General features: G+C 41.5%; 1 protein-coding gene across 3 annotated transcripts in view; it reads right to left on the minus strand.

The window, feature by feature from the left end:
* Oma1 (OMA1 zinc metallopeptidase) overlaps positions 1 to 18,307 on the minus strand; it is a 54,693-nt gene that overhangs the window by 23,428 nt on the left and 12,958 nt on the right. For all 3 annotated transcript variants that reach the window (XM_032901328.1, XM_032901346.1, XM_032901338.1), the window contains exons 6-7: positions 16,833 to 16,961; positions 13,855 to 13,929 (exon numbers count right to left, since the gene is read on the minus strand). In XM_032901328.1, the coding sequence (XP_032757219.1) occupies positions 13,855 to 13,929; positions 16,833 to 16,961 (204 nt within the window). The remainder of the gene's footprint in view (positions 1 to 13,854; positions 13,930 to 16,832; positions 16,962 to 18,307) is intronic.

Here is an 18,307-nt window from a genome sequence, read left to right on the forward strand (position 1 = left end):
AGCTGTGAACACTAGTGTCACCTGCACAGTCCTCAGCAGGAGCCAGTTCCCTTCTCTGTGCACGGGCTCTGGTGTTCCAGTGCTGAAGGCATGCCCACACTGTCCTCAGCACCTCCGGGAAGCCAGCTCCCTTCATCTGCATACACGGGCTCAGCCAGTCCCAGTGTATCTCCTGTCTACAGTCACTCTTCTTCTGTAAGTCACTTGTCCTTTAAACAAGTTTTTCCAGTCAATCATTTAAAACTTTCCGATCAACTGTAATATAAATACTTGTAGCTGAATCATTCTCAGAATTTGTCAATAGAAAATTGTATTTATCAATAACATTTAGTGTGTGCCAACACAGAAGGGAAATGAATTTTATAGTTTATATTTTATAGTTCAATAACTCCTTGCTCAATTCTGCATCTTCTGGTTGCTCTTGTGCTGGTTCATCGGTCAGTAAAGCTGGTAACGTCCTAAGTGAATTTTACACACACTTCTTTCTTGTCTCTTGTGGTTTTATCATAAGACTCAGTACTCAATGCAAATCCAACAACGAATAGTCAAATTAATACTCATTCTCTGAGGGAAATGGGTTCAAAATAAGATTTGGGCACAACGAATGTGTTGTGGAAGTTACTATATAACATGTCTATGGAACGAGACGTTTTTTGTTTGCTGTTTATTTGTTCTTAAATGACTAATCTAAGAGCCTAGACACTCACCTAAGCACAACACAAAGACAGTTGGCTGTGGTGAAGCCTCGGTACTAAGCTAGAAAACAAGGGCCAGGAGACTCGTTACTAACCAAATATGCTATTAGGTAAATCACGTCACCACTTCAGACTGGCTTCCCTAACTGTAAAAGGAGAAGCTGAGTTAAATTAGCTCCAGTTTTCCTCCCTGGTCCCAAGGCTTATGGTTCTATGATCTACTGTTTTACAGAAACTTTAAAACTTTGGGTTCTTATTTCTGTGATAAAGGGGATTCTGCTGTTACCCACTTTGCTCACTAGATGGTGCTATAAGCACAGCTATTTCAGGTCACTTGCAGAAAGCCCTGATGCTTCCAAAAGGGTCCTTAGCAGCTCTGAGGCTGGACAATCTCTCCCAGGGAGGGCTCTCAAACCACTCTAGTGTGTTTATCATCCCTACCTCCCACCCACTGAACAAATAACAGATCCACACCTCCCCAGTCTCCGTAATAATCAAAAGCAATCATACATAATGCCCTCCAAGGAGCCTGCCCCCAATTTAGAAGCATTAAAAGAAAATTAGCTTTCTTTTTTTAGACTTCAATATGGATACTCAAAAATGAATATAGATGGTCTGGTTGCTTGTGAAATTAAAAAATACAGTCATTTCTACAAATGACTGCCAAGTGTCAAAATTTCCTCACAATGATAAATGAATTATATATATCAAAAAAAAAATCGAACAGTCAACTATCTTTTGCTTCACTGATTTGAAGTGTTTATTCTATGCTCAGTCCACAGTAGACTTACAAGTTAACCACTAGTTCTAAATTAAGCATTCTGATCATTTTTATAACGATAACTCATAGCTCTCCTGAATAAAAGTGTAAACCATAAAACTGTAAGCACGTAAAACTGATGTCTTGACAGTCAGTAGTGGAGCAGAAGCAGAAAGAATCTTAAGGAGATGGAGCTTCCTGTTTGGAAAATGGCTGATATGTTACTTGGAGATTTTTCTGTATTCTGTTTGCTCCTTGGCTTCCAATGCTCATGAATCCAATAGGGTAACATGAACAACAGATCTACCTCACAGAAAGTTCCCCTTAACCACACTCGTAAGTCCCATGCAGATTTGTAATGGCAACTTACAGCAGCCAGGCAGACTGTGGAAGTGTGTGTGTCTGTCCCTGGGTCAGCACACTTGCTCTTACGGGTGGGTGACAAAGGAAGCCAAGCCACACATCCTAACTCTAAACGAATCTAAGCCTCGTTGGCACTGTGATGGCTGTCGTTCAAGCATGGACACAAGTTCTATCATTCTGCTGCATTCCTTCATGGGATGAACCTGCCTGTGTCTTCACCACAATGCTCCAAACTTTGTTAAAATCATTAACCGCCTATATCTGTGTCCTGCTATCATTCTGACTTCCAACTACCTGGCAGACAGCAAAGCATACAATAAATGCATGTTCAGTTAATAAATGAAAATCACGTAATAAAGGAGGGCAACCATGCAGGGCTGAGTAAGACTGCTGTAATGTCAAAAGAAAAAGACAGCCATCAGAATTAGAGGCCTGGCCGTCCAGATGCCAAGTAGAAGTGCAGAGGCCAATGCTGGCTCGCCAGACCAGTTTCATCATGTGTAGCTGGGTGGAGCATGCAGTGAGGGGGAGTCAGAGTGCAGTCAGCGAAAGCTATAATGAAGTTGCAGCAGGAGTCGCTAACAGTGGACATGGAAACAGGCTGAGACATATTTTATACATGGAATTGCCAGGACTTGGTAAAAGATCAGATGCAAATCTTAGATGAGCAATCGTTTGTAGGCATTTAAAATAGCAACTGAATACAAGATGGAATATTTGTCAGAAGAAAGTATCAGAAACAGGTATATAAAACTCTAGGATTTGGTATTGAATACCTCCACCTGAGATCCTTGTGGACTAGGGAAGGCAGACATTGGGACATGCAGGAGCAGAACTGCATTGCATTGACTGAATGAGAAATGCCCAAGCACCATCACCAGGTGGGGAAAGCTGCTGATGCAGCAGTGTGAGTGGTCTAGGTCAGCTGCCACGATGACATCAGGACTCTGCTTGATGCCATGGATCCTCCACACCACCAGTGCCTAACACTAAACACAGGAGGGCAACCGTGTAAAGTACAGACTGTGGTCCAAGTATATGTTTGATCACTTGGTCTCTATCTAGTGTGCTGACTGGGCAGGTAAGGAAGTCTTAGGAAGTAGAGTCTCACTAAAGGAGGTCATTAGGTATGCACGTTGAGGTTTTATAGCCTGGCCTCACTTCCTGTCCACTGTCTGCTTCCTGCACAGGAACACAGGATGATCAACTGCCTCACGTTCCTACCTCTGTGCTGGATTGTATCCACCATGATTATATGCCCTCAAACCATAAGCCAGAGGCCCATCAACTACTACTACTCTTGTAGGGGGCTTCCTGCCAGGTACCTAATCACAGCAACAAGGAAAGAGACTACCGTAGCTCATATCAGAATAAATGTTTCCATAATGAGGGGGTAAAGATAACAAATCTCAGTCCCATTCCTGTTTGAATCACAACTTTTACCATTGTGTTTTTAACAAAGAAGCTAACACAACATGACCCCTGTGGGCCTCAAGTCCTTCACTTGCAAAGAGGAGCCGAGATGCCGGCAGTAACCACTTGTTAGCGCCAGAGCAGGCAGCACACCTGAAGTACCAATCGCAGCACTGGCAGAGCACGCAGTGAGCAGAGCTGAGGTGCCATTATCTCAAAGGATGCTGTCACAGAATAAAAGCAGTATAAATACTGTACTCGGAGCTTTCACACTGCTTCTCTTTCTGACAGGAAATAAATACTTGTACTTTAGAGATGGCATTTTTCATCCTGAGTGTTTCATAACAAAGACAGATTTAACATCTGTAGCAACATTTCTTTGTGCATGACATAAACAGACCATATTATCACAACTGGAATTCTCACACTGCACAACACATTTAGTACGCTTTGGAAAATGCAACCATGAAAGGGAAAGGAAGGAAAGAAATGAGGAGGGAAGGGAAAACTCCAAGAGTTTAAGGATATATGAATACAATGTCTTTTCTAAAATTATTAACAATATTAGTAATTCCTAGAAGTGACCCAAATGTTTATTACTGGTAATCACATGGGGGCAGGAGAGACAATAAAAAAGGAGCAAAGGTGTTTGTTGGAGAGGAGGAATGACTAACATTGTAGAGACCTGAAGCCTGGCTCCATGGGGGTAACTCTGCCCTTTGTTATTGCTGACTAGGAAGTCAGCAATGGTGAACATTCAGAGCCCTGCATCCTCATCCATGCTACCCAAACCACACACTGTAGAAGCTTACGGAGAATGCAGGAGTGAGGTGGAAGGAAAGGGGACTGCCTGGTGTCTACTCTGTATAGTGTTTGTCTAGTGTTTGTAATGAAGGTGAAGGCTGAGGGGAAAAAAACCGACAAGGGAAACAGAGCCAAGGAAGCACTGGTTCACCAAAACATCTGCATATTCGTAAAGAGAAATTTTAAAAGTTGAAGAAAATGTAACCCCCAAACCAAGGGAGCTGGTGCCATGAGAACATAAGATAAAGCTTAGGCCTGAGACAAGGTCTAGAGGAGAACTGTGCCTCACCCACCATCAGGGGTGGGGCTGGGGAGAACTGTGCTGCACCCACCATCAGGGTGGGGCTGTGGGAGGAGTCTGTCCTAGACCGTGGTACTCTGCTGGATAAAAACCTGACAGAGCACGTTTTATGAATTTAATGCAGAATGGACATAGATGATAATAAGGTTAGTGAACTACAACAGAAAGCATTCATGTGACAAGCATAGAAACTATAAAAACAAAAGGTAAGGAAAGAGGGTTCTGACCCTCTAAAATAAGTAATCGCATACATTGCCAATACCAGAAGAGAAAAACAATGGAGTAAATGCTTTATGTTAAAATGTAATCAATGAGAATCTATCAAACTGACAAAAATTACCCAGCCACAATCAGAACAGTAAATACAAAGAAAAGAGTAAGCAGATAGTTCAAGTCAAACAATAGAAAAGACAAAAATGCAAGTTTAGCAATTGTGAATAAAGAAAGTTAAACACAATCAAAGGACAGCAGGACGGCATCTCAAAGGGGACTGTTACATTACAAAGTGCCCAGAGGCCATCATCAATCTGAGAGAAAAGCCTGTTTGTCTGTTGTGGTTTGCCCTAGAGTTATCTGTATTTTGATGCTAATTCCACTGTCCCAAGGACAGCAGCCAAGTGCTCAGGACTCAGATTACTTCACCAGAACCTTCTCCTCATTGAATTTGTAAAAACAGGTGAGGGGCAGGTACAGGATAGAAGGAGGCCTGTCATTGGAAGAGAAGGAAGGATGGGTGGGAGAGAAGTTTGAAGGAAGAGGAGGAGACTTGAACGGAAATGAGGAATAGACAGGAAGGAGAGGGAGAGAAGCTGTGGCAGGACAATATGGCAGGTGACATTAAGGTTCCACACTGTACTTTTACAGGTTGTTACAAATATTTTGTATGTTCAGGTGGGCAATTATATCTTATCAATTGGGTCAAAGTTAATGTGTTGTGTGTTCTTTCATGTGTAGATTTAAGTGTAATGGAGTGTGGGGCCTCCACAGAGTTGGGATGTGTGTTTCTGGCATGGAAACCTGCCTTGGGAACTAGATAGGTAGAGAGATCGCTGCCAAGCTCAGAGAGAGGCCTTTGGCAGTGTGATATAGGATGGAGCAGAGCGGGTGAGACGCTTTGCTGACTGAGAATTAGGATATCCAGCAGATATTGGGGCACCTGTGTTGGACCTAGCGAGGTAAAAGACCACCATACTTTTTTTATATTTTTACAACATGTGTCCCACAGAAATACTCTTCAAAAGCATGTCAGCTTTCAGTAATGGAAAAGGAGGTGGTGATCACAGTAATCTTACAACAGACAAACAATTTTAAATCTTGATTAGGAGTAGCTATTATTTCATAGTTATAGGAAGCTATAAATTAACCAGAAGCCAGAAGAGAATTTAACCCTGAAAACTGTAGAAGAAATAAGATTAACCATTCCTAAGGTGCCTCCCTGCTTCTGGAGCAACGGACACCCTGAGTTTACAGACGGAAGACAGCTGATGGAGGATGCTCACAGTCAGAGAGCAGGACCAACACAAGCTGCCTCCACTCAGACCCCTCATGGCATCCAGCACGAAGAGGAGAAACAGGAAGCTGGTGAGGCCGTGGGGTTGATGAAAATCAGCAAAAGAAAAATCTACGTTTTAAACAGACTCCTTTATAGGGATGATTTTTCTGAGAAACTTGTTCAGAATCCACTCATCTTTAAGTTCTTGTTATACTTTGGACCGGAGCTAATTTGAAAACTTGGCTTTGGTTTTTTTTTCCACATTCCCTACTTCACCTTTGTGACCCATTTGTGCCCTTGAGGCAGAACAATGTACGGATATATAAGATGCAGTGGCTAGACCCAAGACCATTTCCAGGAAGCAGTGAGACATTAAAAGTAATATCCCCACCTAAATGAAAACAGTATATGCACATAGATTGCTAAAATCTGACTGTGGCTTGAGTCAACAGAACCAGAAAAAAATCTACCCCCTGCAATAGTAACGCAAAATACCAAGACAAAATTTCCTCAGTCCAGTTGGCCCAGCTCTCTCACCTGGCCAAGGGACCACCCCTAAGAAGGTAGGCTCACTTTGCTAAAGAGATAAGCAGAATAATTGGTACTTTAAGGAGAAACTGAACTTTTCCTTCCCAGGATTCTGGTCCTTATCCAGTGGCTTCACAAATCTGTCTGCTTATTCAGAAGAGCATAATTTCTTTTCTTCTTTCTATCTCTTTTCTAAGTATGCTTTTCTAACACTCTGGGCTTCTCCCACACTAGGGCTTCCTCACTCTTTCTCAGAAAAGATAGGTTATTTCTCTACCTTAGGTGAAATGAGCCAATTCAAGCCAGATTAGATTATATCAATGGCAGGTTTATTGGGAAGCTGCTCTTGGGTAGGCGAGTTCACTGGACCGAGGCCAGGGAAGTCTCCATGGGAAAGTGGAGTAGGGAGGCTAGGGGAGGGAGAAAGAAAGGAAAAGGGGGCTGTGCACGCAGAGATAAAAGAGGAGAAGAAAGAGAGGAAGAGACCAAAATGTCTGGCTTATATAGGAAGAGCCCTGAGGAAGGGCAGCCCAGCCCCTGGGCTGGAAGGTTCAGGATTGGGGGCAGGGCATGCCAGGTAGGGACTGAAATGTTGGGAGAACCTGGAGGTCAGGTCTGCTTCGTGTGTAAAATATGGACCTCAGTCCCTTGTCCCAGGTCAGATCTCCACCATGTGTCTGACATCCGTGTCCAATGAGAGAACACAGTTTTCTTTCCTTGCCTTGCCTCCATCCCCCTCCTCTGGATCTATAGTTGGCCTGCCCTGGTTTTGGTTTTTTGTTTTGCTTTAAACTCTAATAAACCTGTCTGTGAGCTTCCATTTGAGTCCATCCTTAAATTCTTATATTAACACAACTTAGAAAAACAGGAGGGGATGCCAGTTTCCTCTCTGTCTTCTGGGGACCATTAACACAAACAGAAGAGTGGCAAAATCTGCTGTGACCACGGTCAGTAATGTGTAAGGAAATCTAAAAGGCCTTTCTAGTTCACTCCAGAGGCAAAAGTCAGGCCACAAACAAGCCAGCGTCTAGAATGCTGAGATGTCTTCATAGCAAAACACAAAAACAAACAAAAACCACATTACTAGACACCAAAGCAAAACAAAACAAGAGAAAGAGAGGGAGGAAGGGAAGTAGAGGAGGAAGGAATGAAGGAATGAAGGAAGGAAGGAAGGAAGGAAGGAAGGAAGGAAGGAAGGAAGGAAGGAAGAAAGGAAGGAAGGAAGGAGAAGGACAAAAGTAAAAGAAAAAGAAGCCAGGTGTGGTGGCACATGCTTATAATCTCAGTAAGAAGCAAGTGCATTCCATGTAAATTCTAGGCCAACCAGGGCTGGAGGAGTAGTGCCCTATATCAGATAGATAGATGGATGGATGGATAGATAGATAGATATAAATAAATAAATGTACTTCAAAATGATTAAATAATTCAAAAGGAGAAAAAAATCCCAAATATGTATATGTCTAAAACAATCTTCAAATCATATAAGGCAAAAGGTAACAGACAAGTCTACATTTATAGTTAAAATATTTCAAACTCTTCTCCCTAAAGATCAGCATATTAACCTGAATGATACAGTAAGCCAAGTTAGCCTAGTATTTGTTATAAAAAGACACTGAGTTGTTGTAGAACACACAGCCACCAACAGAGGCCAAGGGCTTCCCCCAAACCAAGCTTCTATGGTTAGATTTCTATTAAGAAAGCACCAAGACAAAGCAACTTAGGGAGCAAGAGTGTCCAGCTTATACTCTCAGGTCATCATCAAAGGAACTTGGGCAGAAACTCAGGCAGGAGCCAATGCAGAAACCATGGAGGTGCTCTTCTTATTAGCTTGCCCTTGCTGGCTTACTCAATCAGGACCACCAGCCCACGGCCCTCCCACATCACTAAGAGAACACACTAGAGACTTTCCTACAGGCCAATTTCATGGAGGCATTTTCTCCACTGAGGCTCCTCTTCCCAGGTAACTCCAGCTTGTGTCAAACTAACACAAAAGCAGCCAGCAAGAAGATTAAACTTACAAGGAGCATGCATTCTCACTCGCAAGAAAGTTAATTAGAAATAAACAATGATAAAACACTTAGACAAACTCCAAATGTCTAGACATCAACTGAATTAAAACAATTTGTGCACAAGACAAGAAAACTACGAAGGACGCTGGGAACACTTTACTAAAGTGAAGATGAGGAAAGTATGTATCAAAATGTGTCAAGTTCAGGTAATGAGGAGGAGGAGGAAATCTAGCTTTAACTGCTTCTGTTAAAGAAAACGAAAACCTAAAATTACCTGAGCTTCCGTCTTAGAAAATTAGAACAATAGTTAAATCCTAAGTCAAAAAATTAAACTTCACAAAACATAAAACTTTTGTTCTTCAAAATGAACTCATTAAAAAATTAAAAACTGCAACAGAGAAAAGACTTGCAATACACACAGATACACATACACATACATATGTGTATATGTGTGTATATATGTATGTATGTGTGTGTGTTTTATATATACATATATATTTTCAAAAATAAAAGGTTAGCTTGATTTAAGAAAATGTCATTTTCCACATTAACGGATAAAAGAGAAAAACATAACCATCTCAAAAAATTCAACAAATGCTTGTGGCAAGATACAATATTCTTTCATAATTAAAAACCATTTCCCGAACCATGAGGAACTAAGACAGACTATTCAACCTGATGGGCAGCCCTGTGGTGGTCTGAATAAGGAGTCTCCCCATAGGCTCAGGCATTTGCACACTGTGTAGGAGGTTTGGGTGCTGCAGCCTTGCTGGAGAAAGTGTGTCACTGGGGGCTCTGAGAGTAAAAGCCTGGAGCCATTCCATGCGGCTCTCTCACTTCATGCTCTAGTTGAGCTCTTGGCTCCTGCCCCTGCCACACCTGCTGCTCACTAGCATGCTTCCCTGCTACTCTAGGCTCTTTTCTCTCCGGAACTGTAAGCCCAATACGTCCTTCCTTCTGCCTTGGTCATCGTGCTTTATCACAGCAACAGAAGAGTAGCGAATACAGTCTCTAAGAGAGCGTACAAGAACCACAAGAGCTGAGAAAAAAGCAGACGTTGTCCTTCTTACAAGATAGGGAAGACAAAGTTGCCTGCCGTCAGTTGTTGTGCTAACTTATCTGGACGTTACACTGGTAATAAGATGGAGAATCAGTGATTGAGAAGGACGGGAGGACAGCAGGAGGGAGGAAGGCAGACAGGCAGTCAGTTCCATACGTCAATTATATTTCTATAGGCAAGAAAGTTATCTTTTAAATGTTTATATCTAAACATCAAACAATAAATCAGACAAAATATGTATAATCCTTATGTACAAAACCAAGTTCAAAGCATTATTAAGGATGATTAAAGAACAACTAAATAAATGACATATACGTCATGTTCACAGATGGGAAAATTCAGTGTGTTAGACACTGGTCAACTATCCCATCCATGCCTGGGCCAGTGTTATATGAACATATAATTTAATGAGACTATTATAAAATGTATACAAGCATGCAAGGATCCAAGAACATCAAGTCCACGTTGCACAACTAGATTAAAGGGCAGAGCTATTTGCAATAGTACCAACCCCATTACAAAGCTATAGAGATCATGTGCTGTGGATGAATGACTAGTCACAAGGGAGCAAATCTCCGAAGTGGCAATTAACTGTTATGACAAAATAACTCTTTGAGACGGGATCTAATGTAACTCGAGCTAGCACGAACTTTTGTTCCTCCTGCCTCCACCTCCAAGGTACTGGACTTACAGGTGTTGCACCACCATGTCCCCAGAGCTACCCTTTCAATTGGGGCTGCATTTGTTAGCTGTCCATGGGAAAAACAGAATTACCTGGATCACTTCTTCATGTGACATAAAAGAGCTAATATAATGAAGTTTCTTAGAAATAAAACAGAAGCAATTTACTAAGGTAAATCAAAATTTCTTAACCACAGCGCCAAGCATGCTTAAAAGGAAACTTGACAGACCGGTGCATTCAAAGTAGTAGTCCATACACACTGGCTCTTTGAACCTTACTTGGTAACTCCTTAACACATGCAGCCCAATACTTCACTTGATCCTACTTAACACACCAAGAAAGACTTTTACTCCTGTAAATATGTAATACCATTTACAGAGCCAAAGCCATTAATATTCACAATAAGTTTAAATAATAGTGAGTTTTAATAATTAATAACTACTAGAAACTCAACAAAGGGCCGAATGATATTTTAATATATAAACTGTACAGTCTATACTTGTCAAAAAAATGTTCTGCTAATCACGATAACTTAGCTATCACAAGTGGTTAAAATAATAATTAGGCATGAAGGGTCCTCCCCAACAGAGACACAGCATGAAGCCTGTGAAGCCTGAGAGCCGTTTATGGAGCTCTCAGAGGGGCAGCTGCTCCACTAGACCTTGCTTGCTCTCCAGAACACAGCTCAGTAGCAGACACTCAACTGCTCAGCCTGAGTCACAATGGCAACAGGTCTTCTCCAAGTGAGGGAAAACAGCTACACATAGTCCTGTTCTCTCAAAGCACCTCAGGATGGAGAAACAAGGGGTTTAGGACAGAGGAAACATTAGTCTCATAGAAGGTACACAGAGTAATAAGGACAAAAAGGCATTATGTATCCATTATGTTTTTCAAGCTTTCATTTACATACTTCATTTCTATAGTGAAAAATTTTATACATGCAAAAAATTATTTCTAATAAAGATTAGGACTTTTACTAAAGATGATTTTTTTAATAAAGACTTTTTTACTTTGCTTTTTCCATTGTATGGTTTCATTTTCTTTGTCAAATATCAAGTGTCCATAGGTGTGTGGGTTTATTTCTGGGTCTTCCATTCTACTCCACTGATCAACTCGTTTTCATGCCAATGCCATATGGTTTTTATTAGTAATGATCTATGGCATATATACAGCTTGAAATCAAGGATGGTGATACCTCCAGAAGTTCTTTTATTGTATAGGATTGTTTTAGCTATCCTGGGTTTTTTTGTTTTTCCATATGAAATTGAGAATTGCTCTTTCAAGGTCTGTAAAGAATCATGTTGGAATTTTGGTGGGAATTGCATGCTGGTTTTTGGTAAGATGGCCATTTTCACTATATTAATCCTACCGATCCATGAGCCTGGGAGATTTTTCCATCTTCTGTTGTCTTCCTCAATTTCTTCCTTCAGAGACTTGAAGTTCTTGTCACGCAGGTCTTTCATTTGATTGGTTAGAGTTACACCAAGGTATTTTATATTATTTGAGCTGTTGTGAAATGTACTGTCTAACTTCTTTTCCAGTCCCTTTATCATTTGTACAAAGAAGGGCTACTGACTTATTTGAATTAATTTTATATCCAGCCACTTTGCTGAAGGTGTTTATCAGCTGTAGGAGTTCTCTGGTAGATTTTTTAAGGTCACCTATGTATACCATCACATCATCTGTGAATAGTGATACTTTGACTTCTTCCTTTTCAATTTGTATCCCCTTGATCTCCTTTAGTTGTCATATTGCTCTAGCTAGAACTTCAAATACTATATTGAAGAGATGGAGAGTAGGCAGCCTTGTCCCTGATTTTAGTGGAGTTGCTTTAAGTTTCTCCCCATTTAATTTGATGTTGCTATTGCCTTTATTATGTTTTGGTATATACCTTATATCCCTGATCTCTCCAGGACTTTTAACACAAAGTGGTATTACATTTCGTCAAAGACTTTTTCAGCATCCAATGAGATGATTATGTGGCTGTTTTCTTTTAGTTGTTTATATGGTGGGTTGCACTGATGGATTTCCATTTACTGAACATCTCTGCATCCCTGGGATGAAGCCTATTTGATCATGGTGCATGAGTCTTTTGATGCATTCTTGGAATCAGTTTGCAAGTATTTTACTATTTTTGCATCAATGTTCATAAGAAAAACTGGTCTGAAACTCTATTTCTTTGTTGAGTCTTTGTGTGGTTCAGGTATCAGGGTGACTATGGTCTCAGAGAATGAGTTTGGCAATGTTGAGGGGTGAGAAAAGGCTTGGAGCATAGATATCAGTTGGGGCATATCTGGGACTAGCTGGAAGCCTAGGACCAGGAGGCTTCGGGGAGTGCGATTCCTACCAGCAGGGACTATAGAGTCTGAAGTGGCCACCTCCCATAGCCAAAAAGGACTTCCAATGGAGGGAAGGGGCCATCAACCCACCTCCAAAACCTTCAACCCAAAATTTGTCCTGCCTATAAGACATGTAGGGATAAAGATGGAGCAGAGACTGAGGGAACAGCCAACCAATGCCTGCTGAACTTGAACCCATCCCATGTGAGAGCCAACCCTGACACTATTCATGATACTCTGCTATGCTTGCACACAGGAGCCTAGCATAACTGTCTCCTGAGAGGCTCCATGCAGCAGTGGATGGAAACAGATGCAGAGACCCATAGCCAAACACTGGGTGGAGTGGAACTTGGGGAGGCTTATGGAAGAGTTGGGGACAGAACTGAACAAGCTGGAGGGATCAAGGACACCACACCTGGGCAGGGGGCCTCACAGAGACTGACCTACCAACCAAAGGGCATGTGTGGGTTGGACATTTGTAACAGATGTGCAGCTTGGTCTTCATGTGAGTCCCCTAACAACTGGAGCAGGGGCTGTCTCTGACTCTGTTGCCTGCCACTGGATCCCCTTCCCCTATCTGCCTGGTTGGATCTCAGAGAGAAAGAATATGCCTAGTCCTCCTGGGACTAGAAATCCCAGAGTGGTGTAGTACTAAAGGGAAGCTTCCCCTTCTCTGAGGAGAAGGGAAAAGAGTAATGGAGGAGGGATTTATAAGGGAGGAACTGCGAGAATAGAAGGAATGGGATTGCAATGGGGATATAAGTAAATAAAAAAATAAATTATTGAAAAAAAGGACTTTTAATATATAGAACCAATTACAGCCTCATATGGAAAAGAGAGTTAATGAATATTTTCAGTTATTCATCAATTTCTTTAAGAGATACAATCTTCAAGTATTTTAGATTTATGAAAATTACATAAAAAGTACTGTGGCTTGGTGAGATCTCAAAACCCCAAAAGGTCGACTGTGACTAAAGGTGCAGTCCCAGCATGGTGCTATGGGAGGTGGCAGACCCATTAAAAGTAGATCTTAGAAGAGACTGCTTATGGGGATATGCCCTTGAAGGGAACTGTACCTCCCTGACTGGAATCTCTTTTTCTCTTCCCTGGTCTGGATGTAATTGATTTGCTTCTACACATGATCTTACCACACACCATCCTCCTCTATTCTTGCTCCACTGCAGGCATTCAACATGCGTCTAAATCTCCACAACTGTGGGCTAAACAAACCTCTTACCATAACTGAGCTGTGCCCAGCATTTTGTTAAAGTGATAGAAAGATGAGTCCTACAATGGCTAACACAGACACGTCTTAAAGTTTGGCCTGCGCTTGTGCCGAACGTTAAGACAGCACACATTATTGTCAACTTATGAGGGACAATGTATTGTCAGCTACTGATCACTTTACCTTTGCAGCCAGCTGTAGTCCAATTTTGTCAGCTTCAGCCTCCAATGTTCTACTGTATGGTCTATCAAACATATACTAAGAAGAAACAGGACAGAAAACTCCATTAAGCAAATTCATTTTGTAATCAAAGGAATTTAAAAATTAATGTTAAATTGATTTCACAGAAAATCTAGTATAAAATCTCTATCCGCTAAGGTATAAAATGTAAATGTGGCCTTTGTTTCTGCCATTAGACTCATACTTTAAACATGACAACCCGGATGGACAGCCTGGGTTGCTATTAGCTTCCTTCCCTTTCTACTCATAATCTCCATGACTGAACAGCATGCTGCTGAAGTGCACACACTGGTGCAAGCTGCACTATGGCCAACAAACATCAACCTCACAATTCTAAAGGGAAATTGAGAAAACGGAGGTATGAGAGCCAGTAACACTAGCAGAAAATTAACCACAGAGCAGAGGCTCTTCTGCGATGAATTATCTTCATTTACTTTTCTAAATATTGATTAGTTAGAAAAATAAAACTTTCTTCTGACCTCAACTTTTTAAAAAACACACACAGCTATCCTAACTTTAATTTTCCTAATTACCTGTATTTATGAGTATGTTTTCCAATTGAATTCTACTTTCCAGTATAGTAAAACTGTGTGGGGCTGGATCAATAAGCAGGGCTTTTGAGAAAGGAGCTATTTATCCACAAAGCAACTTTTCCAACCCAGCAACATCCTTGCTATGGACACGAGCAGCCTAACCCACTGTTCCCAGTGTGTGAGCACAGAGCATGGCTTCCGTCCCCCTCAGTCACATCTGAGGATGCTGAAGCACTGCATGGCAGAGTGTCAGGTCTCAGTGAGCAGGCTGAGTGTGTGGCACTGAATGTGCTAACCCAATAAAGCATCAGCCTCAGCAGGAGAACTCATGGGGCGATATGCAAGACGAAGCTAATAATAGTAACCAACTCCTCCATTTGTACAGAGTATTACACGGGCCAATCATCAGAACAATCACCCCTATTAGCTGAGTTCTTACTCTGTGCCAGCTACTATGCAAATGCTTTGAAGAAGTGGTTCTCAAGCTGGTGTGAGTGAGGAGTGAGTGAGTGAGTGAGAGAGAGAGAGAGAGAGAGTGGGTGAGTGAGTGGGTGGCTGGGTGGCTGGGTGGGTGGCTGGGTGAGTGAGAGAGTGGGAGAGGTGAGTGGGTGAGTAGGTGAGTGGGTGGGTGGATGAGTGAGTGGGTGGGTGGGTGAGTTGGAAAGTGGGTGGGTGGCTGACTAGGTGATTTTGATTCTTGGAGACAGATGTAAGTGTTTGGAGTCATAAGGTGATGCTGTTGGTACCTAAGTACTCTCAAATTCATGAACTCAAGCAAACCTCCTTCCTCCCTTAGCTTCTCAAGTAGCTGGGACTACAGGTATGTGCCACTGTGCCAGCTCGCAGAGGCATTTATTTTAATTATTACTTTTAGATTTAATTTATGTGTCTAAGTGATTTTGCCTGCATGTAAGTTACACATGTATATGCCTGGTACACAAGAAGACCCACAGGGCATATAATCCCTTGCTTACAGATGACCATATGAGTTCTGGGAACCAAACTGAACCCAGGTCCTCTGCAAGAGGAACACAGGCTCTAAACCACTGAGCCATGGAGATACGGTGGAGACCAAGAACCATGTGCATCTACTGAGTAAAGGCTGTGTATGCAGGAAAACAACCTATAACACCAGGACGAGGCCACAGAGCAATGAGGATCCAGAACAAAACATCAGTAGACTTAACAGAGCCCTAGTGTAGGGTTCAGTCACCACGGCGAGTATGTGAATGGCAAGCAATGTGAGCAATCCCCACTCTACAGTGCTACACTGGCAGCACTCCCCTGCTCCCAAAGCATGGTGAGCAGGGCTTGCAAAGAAAAAAGCATCCCTCACAACAGTCACTGAGGGACCTCAGTTCAGGAGAAAAGAATCCATACTAAAGGAAGCCCTATTTTATGTTCAGTTTAATTATTAATAGAAAAATGATGCTCAAGAGCTGGGGCTCATTTGGTATTTTAAGAGAAAAACAGCTGCATTGCCCTTGATATGCTCAACTCTTATGTTCTATTATTTTAAAAAGCATCTACTTGCACATAAGAGGACCTCCATCAACTCCACTGACAGCCCAGTAGGTCAGAGACAGAACAAAGTTCCAAACTGAAGTCCGACAATCTGAGCCTAACTCTTCCTTCTTCAGTTTGAGGACCATTGCTTCTATCTGAATGCAGCCAAATGATGCGTCTGCACTCAATAGGTGACTTCCCAGTAGCAAAGGCTATTTGTCCCAGATGGCACATGACAGGTGCTCCAGAAAATCACTAAATAAAACAATAAAAGTCTGTTCCTAAATAACCACGTTTTCTGGAACAGGAGGACATATTTGAAGAAAGATGTAAAATAAAATAATCTGGTTAACCAAGAACAAGACTGCCCCTCAGTAACAGTATTTTGAACAAAATAGCAGGACTTAATCTCGTGTTATCACTATCAGCACTAAAGCACCTGGGAAAGCTTTCCTGGTGTGCTCTAGGCAGTGCTGGGCTAACTGAGCACTAGCAGCAATGGAGAAAGGTGTGAGGCTTCAGCCAGCCCCATGATCTTTAAAACGTCAGGCTTCTAGGAAGAGCCCTCTGTGGTAACATCAGCGAGGACACCACTGTCACAGAGATAAGAGAAGGAGCAGTGACTAGGTTTTCTTTCTGTGATACCAACAGCTATGGATTTAAAAATGAAAATTAATTAGCCCAAAGTTGGAACAGTAGCTCTTTTAATCAATACTTTAAAATCACTGCATAGACATAGTATTTCTTAATTCAATACTAAAAGGGAACAGCACCTATAAGAGTGAAACAGACTGTGGAGTCAGACTTAGAATAATTCTAATCCACACTGCTGTACATAGTTGGGAATAGTTGCGAATTCACCACAGACCATCTCAGACTTACCTCCTGCAACTTTGACTGTATCCACTGGCCCAGAACTGCCAAGCTGTCTCTTGGACAAATGGCCCAAATCATTGTGAGAAAAATCATGCCAAGGAAATCCAGTAAATGAACCAAGCTAGCCTTTTCTGCCTAAGAATAATGAAAATAATGAAACCACATTAGCAGATAGAGACTATATATTTATACTTTCTAGATAGTATTTAATCATACTAAATAATTAATAACTGGCTAGCACAAGTCAATGTTAATTTTTTTAATTTATTAAATTTATTTTTTGTGGTGCACACATTTGGTATAAGTATTGCCACAGTACAAAGCGGTCAGAGAACAACTGTGGGAGTCAGTTCTCTGCTTCCACGGGTGAGACCAGAGATCTGTCAGGCTTGGGGCCATTATTGGTACCTTTTGAGTATCATCAACTGAAAACCCAAATTTCTCCCCTCCTGCCCATGCCACCTCCTGGAATGCCCCTTTTCCCTGCTTACACACTGTGGGCCACTTATGCCTTTAACTGACATTTTACTACTTTTGCCGAGCTAATTATTCATCATCAAAGACAGTGACAATAAACTACACTTTCTTATCTGAGCAAATACAACAATCTTCTGGTTCAATGAGCCTCATTTCATAGATAATGAAATGGAAATGGAAATTTTATGGCTGTCCCAATTCACACAGCTATTAATTAGTAAGAGGACCAAAAATCCAAGCCAAGGCTATTTTGGTACCTAATATTATAGAATATAGTGGGCACTATATTCTACAAATCAAATCAAAGTGTTCACTGCGCTGATATTGTTACATAAAGCCTAAGTGTGTGTGTGTGTGTGTGTGTGTGTGTGTGTGTGCAAATTCACTTGACACATGAAAATTCAGAAAGGATTTCAAACAAGTTTTTGATTTTGTAAGTTTGATATCTCTCACTGAGAGCTGGGTGTTCTGTGCGTTTCAGGCATAATCACAGCATTAACCAGTAAATGTCTATATAAAATGTGCATTCTGTACAATAATGTCTAGTACAAAGTAAAAGCATGGGCTTTTCACCACGCACCTATCAAGATAAGCTCTCACAGAGCCAACTATCATACTGGAACAGCTGTTGGCTGTAAAACAATTATCGAACTATTTTACCACAAAAGACTAAAATCAAAATGACAATGTATTTATGAAGAGAAGTGCTTTGCTATGAAAAGAGTATAACTGTTATTAGTCTTAAAAAATAGAAACTGTTTTTTCTTAGTTTTTGTTTGTTTGTTTGAAACAGGATTTCTCTGTGTAGCCTGGCTGACCTGGAACTTGATTTATAGACCATGCTGGCCTCTAACTTACATAAATATGCCTGCCTCTGCCTCCTTGGATGCTGGGACTACCACATCTGGCCTAGGTTTTCCAAAAGAGAAAAACACTGTGTTTATCAAAGAGACCTTTGTCAAGGCAATGTTAACCTGCTTTCCACTAAAGCTGCTCCTTGCCTC

This window comes from Rattus rattus, chromosome 1 (genome assembly GCF_011064425.1).
Source record: "Rattus rattus isolate New Zealand chromosome 1, Rrattus_CSIRO_v1, whole genome shotgun sequence".
NCBI lineage: Eukaryota > Metazoa > Chordata > Mammalia > Rodentia > Muridae > Rattus > Rattus rattus.